The sequence below is a fragment of the Copidosoma floridanum genome, unplaced genomic scaffold, assembly GCF_036245765.1.
Source record: "Copidosoma floridanum isolate Cflo_tuat_1 unplaced genomic scaffold, Cflo_Japanese_pri ptg000019l, whole genome shotgun sequence".
Taxonomy (NCBI): domain Eukaryota; kingdom Metazoa; phylum Arthropoda; class Insecta; order Hymenoptera; family Encyrtidae; genus Copidosoma; species Copidosoma floridanum.
Window position 1 is genome coordinate 12857835 of NW_028321896.1, and position 8839 is coordinate 12866673.

Here is an 8839-nt window from a genome sequence, read left to right on the forward strand (position 1 = left end):
ACGACCGGCAGGAGAGATACATGCATTGAAAATCGATGAGACCGCGGCCACATGGCACATATATATAGACGTCCTACGGTCCGACCGCGTCCGACAGACCGACTGCGTCCTCATGCATTTGACATGATTGACATCCGTGAAAATCCGTGCCTATAGGCACTATAGTTCTTAGCTGCCAACTTCAAATGAACTTCAAAATAAATATATATATTTATACTTTTTGAGGTAGATTTTCGGATAAAAGATTATTGTGAGCGTGTCGCAAATAGTGCAAGTAACGATAATTTTCTATTTTATGTCTAGTATATTAGTTGCGGCTGGTTTATAATTGATTACATGGCTCTATACCGTAATAGTAATAATTATTTGGATCAGCGCCATCTAGCGGTCTTGATTTTTTGGCCATTGGTGGCTCCTAAAATTCTCAATCAGAGCAATTTGGATTAGAGCCATTTAGTCAATTATAAACCAGCCGCAACTCATGGTAATGCTATAAAATGAAAAAATAACGATACATGTGTTTTAGGCGGCAAGTTAACAATCTATTTTCTACCAAAAAATCGACCTCCTATGTGTTTGTACTTTTGAAGATATATTTTCAAGCATAAGATAAATTGTTAACTTGCCGCCAAAAACACATGTATTGTTATTTTTTCATTTTATAGCTTCATCATAAGTTGCGGCTGGTTTATAATTGACTAAATGGCTCTAATCCAAATTGCTCTGATTGAGAATTTTAGGAGCCACTTTTGGCCAAAAAATAAAGACCGCTAGATGGCGCTGATCCAAAATAATTATTGCTACTTACAGTAAAGTCACTTAATTAGTTATAAACCAGCCGCAACGAATCTTATAGATTATTAATAAAAAGTTAACATTTTTTGTGCTACTTGCGGCAAGTTAACAATATGTCTTTTACCTGTAAACGGACCCTGAAAAGTATAAATATTCCACTTATCTTATACGGCTTATAAAATCTACCATATTTACAAAATTAAAATACTTTAGACCTTTTATCATTAACTCGCGGAAGCACTGCCCTTTAACTTTCTAGTTTAAATAAACAGCTAACTTACATAATATGTACATACCAAGATTTGTGTTACAGAAATCTTGAACAATGATTAAATAGATACGTAAAGTAATAAGTCCAAAAGAGACAACTAACGAAAAAAAGTTTAAAAAAGAAGTCCAGTTACACAGGGAGGGTCTCCTAAAAATGGAGCATTGGATCTCACTTAATTTAAATTACTTTACAATTTATCTTTTACCTAAAAATCGACCTCCAAAACTATCAATATTCTACTTATCTTATATGGCTCATAAAATCGACAATATTTATAAAATTACAATACTCTTGACCTTTTACCATTAACTAATGAAAGAACAGCCCTTCAACTTTAGATTTCCAATAAACAGTTAACTTATATAATATGTACATAACAAAATTTGTGTTACAGAAATCGTAAATCACGATCAAATATACACGTAAATTAATCAGTCGAAAAGAGACAACTGAAGAAAAAAGGTCTTAAAAAGAAGCAGCCACACGAAGAGTCTCCTAGGAATGGAGCATCGGATCTCACTAATTGAAAAATACATTTATTACAGAGATGTAAATATTAAGTGTTATAAGTAAACAAAGAACCCAACCTTCTCTGATCAAGTGAGATCCAATGCTCCATTCTTGTATGAGACTTTTCGTGTGGCTGTGCTTCTTTTTCAGGCCTTTTTTCTTCGGTTGTCGCTTTAATGGACTGATTAATTTGTGCTTACATGATTTAAATGGTAAAAGGTCAAGAGTATTGTAATTTTGTAAATATTGTCGATTTTAAGAGCCATAATATGAGATGAGTAGAATATTGATGGTTTTAGAGGTCGATTTTAAGGTAAAAGATAAATTGTAAACTTGCCGCAAGTATCACAAAAAATGTTATCATTTTTAATTATCTATTCATAAGATTTGTTGCGGCTGGTTTATAACTAATAAAGTCACTTTACTGTAAGTAGCAATAATTATTTGGATCAGCGCCATCTAGCGGTCTTGATTTTTTGGCCATTGGTGGCTCCTAAAATTCTCAATCAGAGCAATTTGGATTAGAGCCATTTAGTCAATTATAAACTAGCCGCAACTCATGATGAAGCTATAAAATGAAAAAATAACAATACATGTGTTTTAGGCGGCAAGTTAACAATCTATTTTCTACCAAAAAATCGACCTCCTATGTGTTTATACTTTTGAAGATAAATTTTTGAGCATAAGATAGATTGTTAACTTGCCGCCTAAAACACATGTATTGTTATTTTTTCATTTTATAGCTTCATCATGAGTTGCGGCTGGTTTATAACTGACTAAATGGCTCTAATCCTGAATGCTCTGATTGAGAATTTTAGGAGCCACTTTTGGCCAAAAAATAAAGACCGCTAGATGGCGCTGATCCAAATAACTATTGCTATTTACAGCAAAGTCACTTTGATAATTACAAACCAGCCGCAAATAATTTTGTAGATATGAAATAAAAAGTTGACGTTGTCTGTGCTGTTTGTGGCAAGTGTACAATTTATCTTTCACTTAAAAATGATAAGTAAAATATTTTTACTTTTGGAGGTTACTTTATTGGTAAAAAATAGATTATAAACTTGCCGCAAATAGCACAAATAACGTCAATATTTTATTTTATATTTTCATGATTAGTTGCGGCTGGTTTATAATTGATTACGTGGCTCTACTGTAAATAGTAATAATTATTTGGATCAGCGCCATCTAGCGGTCTCAATTTTTTGGCCAAAAGTGGCTCCTAAAATTCTCAATCAGAGCAATTTGGATTAGAGCCATTTAGTCAATTATAAACCAGCCGCAACTTATGATGAAGCTATAAAATGAAAAAATAACAATACGTGTGTTTTTGGCGGCAAGTTAACAATCTATCTTTTACTCGAAAATTCATCTTCAAAAGTATAAATACATAGAATGTCGATTTTTGGTAGAAAATAGATTGTTAACTTGCCGCCTAAAACACACGTAGTGTTATTTTTTTATTTTATAGCTACAGGATGAGTTGCGGCTGGTTTATAATTGATTAAATGGCTCTAATCCTGAATGCTCTGATTGAGAATTTTAGGAGCCACTATTGGCCAAAAAATAAAGACCGCTAGATGGCGCTGATCCAAATAATTAATACTATCACTATTTACAGTAGTCGAGTCGAGGAAACGGCATATCCCATCAAAATGTACCTTAATGTACATGTAAATACCTGTGCCGTTTCCTGAGATTACCGAGAGCGAGCCACCCGGGGCGTTGTTCGCGAAGACGACCCCCGATCATTGTGTCAGTCAAATGATGAGCTGACGCTGCAGTGGCGATCGATGTGCCACAAAGTGCACATATTATTGGAGTGAAGAAAAGAATAAGTACTGAGGTACTTAAATACTTGTGTGCATTGTGTTGATTTTAGGGATAGTAGTGTGATTATTTGGCAAATATTGTGGTGGTGCAATGGCAGCTGAAATCAAACCCGCGCCCGGCGTTAACCAGGACAAATTTAGCAGCAACAGAAAACCGATCCTACTGTCGAAGCTCGAGGGCTGCGATGACGACGTCAACGCGGCAGTCATTATACCTGGAGTAGACGGCGTTATCAGTGTCTGCGATGACAGGTAATTTGTTTATTGATAGTGGGTGGGGTTGGCAGTATGTATTCCATTTATTGTATTCGTCCTTGTAGTTGTCTCGTTGAGGAAGTTTATAGATTAAGATTATTGTCCACAACTTTGTATGGAATCTTTAGTTCTGTTGTTAATTTTCTCAAGTTGTTAGTAAGCCTATTAATTCTGATCGGACTTGCAAAGGTCATTGTGGTATCAGAGAGTCGCAATGATGATGGGATGAACTGCGCTCTGCTTGGATACAGTAGGATCATCTTAATATGTTATCTGTCGTCTATGACTGATTCATTTTCTTTCTTCCTTTATTCATGAATTGATGTATTGTTTTACTATGGTTTATTTAGTTTTCGTCACTTTGAATACAGTGCAACTCTTCAGTACCTCAGAATGAATTTATTTCTATTACTTGGCTATTTTCTTAGTAACTGTGAGATATCTTGATACTTTCTGTTAATCATTTCACTATCACACCTGTAATTACCCAATCAATGACACATGTTTTAGTTACCTAGTGTTCTAATTCTATTTTAATGACTGATGAGATTATAATATATTTTATGTATTTCAGAACTGTTAGAGTTTGGCTAAAACGGGATTCGGGTCAATACTGGCCAAGCGTATGCCAGTACATGGTTGCAGGTGCAACCTCTATGGATTTTTGTCCACAAACTAGACAGTTGTTTGTTGGTCTTGAAAATGGTTCTATTAATGTACGCTTAAATCAATGTGTTTAAAACGTTTTATTTTAAATCTCATTTCTTATGCTAAGTAATACATGGACATTGTTGTAGGAGTTTATAATGGAAAGTGACTACAATAGAATGACATCCGTCAGAGAGTATTTAGCTCATCAAGGAAGGGTTACAGGTGTCATATTTGCCTCAAACTCTGAATGGGTATTGAGTATTGGGAGGGACAAAATATTTCAATACCGGAGTACCAAGAATGGAAAATTAATTGGAAATTTCCAAACTGATGTCTGGTACACAGCATTGCAGTATCCTTTTAATTTTATTATAACAACATTGGTTTTAAGCTTTAAATTATTAACTTTTTTTTTAATGTGAAGTTAGTAAAAATGTACAGTATTATTGTACCCTTTGCAGTTTATTATGAAAACTAATAATTTCCTAAATAAGTACTAAGATTTGATGCACAGGCACAATATGCTTTTGTTGGAGACTACTCGGGCCAAATACAGATGTTAAAACTTGAAAATAATGGTTGCAATTGTATAACGACGTTCAAAACTCACACTGGAAGTATTAGATCTTTAGAATGGGATAGTGAAAAGCAACTATTATTTTCGGGTAGTTTTGATCAAAGTATCATTGTATGGGATATAGGTGGTCGCCAAGGAACTGCTTATGAGTTACAAGGGCATCAGTTAGTATTATTAGTAATTTTAAAGATGAATGAAATTTTACATATTTCATGTGATACATTAATTACCCTTGAACATAAAAATGCTTCATTTTTCAGCAATAAAGTTACAGCCTTGTGTTATGCAAGTGCTCAAAATATTTTGTTCTCTGGTGGAGAAGATGGTGTGATAGTTTGCTGGGATATGGCAGCTCATAGAAATGAAACAGCTAACTGGGTTGAATCAAACACATGTCAAGTAAGAAAATTTTATCTTTGATTTTTCACTCTCATTTGAATTCAATACGGGAACAAAACTAACTTTCAGGCGTGTGGACGACCATTTTTCTGGAACATTAAGGCTATGATGGATCAGCGTCAAATAGGTCTAAGACAGCATCACTGTAGACATTGCGGTCAAGCATTATGCGCTAGATGCACGTCTCAGCGCATTCCGATTCCATCAATGGGCTTTGAGTTTGAAGTTCGAGTTTGCGATCCTTGTCACATTCAATTAAAAGCTGCCAAGTTAGTATTATAATCGAATGTAACACTTATTATTTATTACCAGTGAAAAATTCCAAAACTCATGTCTTATTCGTATTTTAGCCAAACATCTTTAGCATCATTTCACGATGCTAAACACAGCATTGTTTATATGAATTTAGACGTTCCACGACGGAGGCTATTAACTGTAGGACAAGATCGTATGATTAAAATGTGGGACGTGACGGCTCTGCTTCAATAAATTCATCCTCTGACTTGGCCTTAGTGCGACAGAATTAAATGATACTCTCATAGCCTCTCCTCTTGACGAATCAGTGCATTTTTTGTATGAGTCATGGTGACTATAAACAAAATTAAAATGCATCAACTATGCAATATAATGTATTTTATTAAATTTTATATCGATTTTTTTTTTAATGAATTCAATTATAAATGAAGATAAATTAAAAAGTTATGTAGTTAAAAGAAAAATTTTAACTTTAAGCGTCATTATTTAAGGTGAATAAAATAAAGTGCTATTTTGCGTGAAATATTTTTGTTAAAAATTGCGATATTCCAATCTTGAAATTTACAAAACAAGCAACCACCATCGCTGGGATCAAAATCAAAATTATTTCACTTGCTTTCTGATCTGTAAATTAAAAAATAATTAAGGAAGCATTAACACAACTAGTATAACTACAACGCACTTTATAATTATTCCCTAGTCGATCTAATTGTTATTAATATAATTGTTTTGTATCGACCATAATGCTATTATGTATAAGCACTAATTTTTATCATATTATACCGCAAAAAGGAACTGTCCCTCAGCTCTGCGGTAAGATAACTCCGTCTTTCGGCGTAGGATTGGTGAAAAATTTTATTCAACCTAGGGGAGGAAACAAAAAAGTCTCGGATCATAGGCAATTGACACCCTAGGCTAAGCTGAGATTTCTTTTTTTTTCCTCCATAAGTGCGTAATTGTTTACTATTAAGGTACAAGCTATATGCGTTGTTCTAAATCATTGTTGATTCTATAAAAAATCAAAATATTTTATAAATTTTCAGTAGCCACAAAAATGATCTTCCTAACAAATTACGTATAAATTATGATTGCTGATTGTTATATATGTGATGTTTTAAAGTTACGAAAATAACACGTATATGTGAGGCATTTGTAAAGTGTATATGTTGTACCGGAATATAGATTTCACTGTATATCTAAGTATGTATATGTAATAATGCTTCACAATGTCACGGTAAATTAACGTGATTGAAAAAACGAAAAGGCGATGGCTGTTAACTGTTACGCGATAGTGTTATTTAGTTTTCTATATAAACAAAAAAAAGAATATATGAATTATATATGCGTTATCGATTCATATTTTTGAATTTGATCATAAGTCCGTTTGTTAAATCATTGTATTTACACGTGTACTATGATTGCTTACGTATTACAAATTCTGTCCTGCATAAAACATGATACACAATAATACAGTTACTAATATCACGATACCTCACGTGTAAATAATAAGTGCAATCTAAAATTATAGATTATGTATTTAAAAGAATTGGCAATGATATACATAAAAAAAAAAGATGACTATATTTTTTAATATGTTTCAATGATTTTTATCGTTAGGTTCATTATTGAAAAATCAGAGGATTCAATATCTAACTTCTTAACACCCAATATCCTATTTGTTGTTAATACTAATATAATACTAAAAACTAAGAGACAGAGAATCATCACTTGGATTAAATCAGTTACTTCGAAAATTAAATGTTTACACGTAAGAAAAGTAAAAGTATAAAATAAATCATAGACAACTCAACGCTTGATTTTATGTAGAAAACCTCTGCCGATCTTTCAGCGTAAAGCAAGTATACAACCTTTTAAGCTGACATTTGTTATTGACTACATAAAATGCTTACTAGCTAATTGTTCGACATATAAAAATGGTTGCCTTCTGTAAAACCACTCGCAAAGGACGAAAAAAATATACATACTAGTGATGCATGTATACTTTGAAGTGCAAAGCGTACGTTTGCTGAAAACTATACGGGTATAAATATATTTTGAAAATAGATGTGATTACGTGGAGGTGATAAAAAATATGCAAGTAAATGTGAGATTACTTAATAGACACACCTATTAAAAAGAAAAAGAAAAAAACACAGTAAATCAATGGATGCATACAGCGTAATTGTATCACTTGTGACTCTAAAAGGCTTGTAAACACTGAAAAATACATATTGCCATATGAAATAACGGGTCACGAGGGAGAAAAAAAAAGTTTTCTATTTGATCGCGAAAAATCGTGGTTTCACGCAGCGACTCACTAGACTCAACGTAATTTATACAGAGTATATGTGTTGTACCCTACTCTATATCGGAAAAAACTGTAAGTCTGTAAAGAGTTTATAAATAAACGTTCACGGAAACGATAACAATCGCTTTGTCATTTCGGTAACGATAGAGATTTTTTTTTTTTTAAATTTAGCACTCGGTGTATCAAAGTATACACTCATCCAATTTTTCAATCGATATTACTGTATAATATAATTATCTGTAAAACAAAAGTCGATCTGTATTTACTCATTTTTTTGTTATTTTTCTCGTATTTTACAGAGTAAATTCAATGAGAAGCTTCGAGTGACCAGCAAATGAGTAGAGATGATGTCTGTTGTACAAAAACGTCGATAAGCGCGATCTCCATGCCTATCCTGCAAAACTCGGCAACAGGTGCAAGGGTGCAAGGTGGATTCAGGTATACACGCAATGGACAGCTATACGTAGTACGTATATGTATTAACCCGTGAACGTTGCCGATCGAATTCAAATAACCACGGTGAATGATTAGGAAAATCCTCTGGTGGCATTCCCACGCACGAGGTAAGGTATAAATAATTCTGCAATGACGTGATTGCCGATTTTTCAGACACCCAGCAGCAACAACTCTGCAGTGACCGGTAACTTCAAATAGCCGATCGTTTCGGAAGCACAAGCCACATTCAAGTATACCTGTACCAAAGATCGTGATCGGTATGAGGATTTGACACCTGTCAGCCCGAGAGAGGAGGGTGCAGGGTATACCTTGTGGAAAAACGCACCAACCGGCCAAAGGAAAGGGCCTCTACTATCCCGTATACGACGCGCAACCCGTCTGTCTGTCTGTCTCCCCCGCCAAATGTATATGTAGAACCTGGCGAGAGGGAGAGGAGAGAGAGGAAGAAAAAGAGCAGCCAAGCGAGGTGTGCTCGGCACGTCCGCGATCGGTCGGTCGGCCAGTACCTGTGCCTGCTGCCGAGCGAGCAT

The 8839-nt window shown here is 34.3% G+C and overlaps 1 protein-coding gene across 1 annotated transcript; it reads left to right on the forward strand.

The window, feature by feature from the left end:
* The first annotated feature begins 3224 nt into the window (after positions 1–3224).
* Wdfy2 (WD repeat and FYVE domain containing 2) lies at positions 3225–7935 on the forward strand. The gene is made up of 7 exons (XM_014358370.2): positions 3225–3660; positions 4238–4379; positions 4461–4666; positions 4816–5055; positions 5152–5290; positions 5360–5559; positions 5641–7935. Exons 1-7 carry the CDS (start codon positions 3500–3502, stop codon positions 5777–5779), a joined length of 1227 nt encoding a protein of 408 aa, XP_014213856.2. The 5' UTR covers positions 3225–3499; the 3' UTR covers positions 5780–7935.
* The last annotated feature ends 904 nt before the right edge of the window (positions 7936–8839 follow it).

Excerpts from the sequence above, each read along its gene's own strand:
- Wdfy2 (XM_014358370.2), top strand. The coding sequence starts at position 3,500 with ATGGCAGCTGAAATCAAACCCGCGCCCGGCGTTAACCAGGACAAATTT. Across the intron at positions 5,291-5,359 it reads TTGAATCAAACACATGTCAA|GCGTGTGGACGACCATTTTT; the intron begins GTAAGAAAATTT and ends ACTAACTTTCAG. Across the intron at positions 5,560-5,640 it reads ATTCAATTAAAAGCTGCCAA|CCAAACATCTTTAGCATCAT; the intron begins GTTAGTATTATA and ends TTCGTATTTTAG.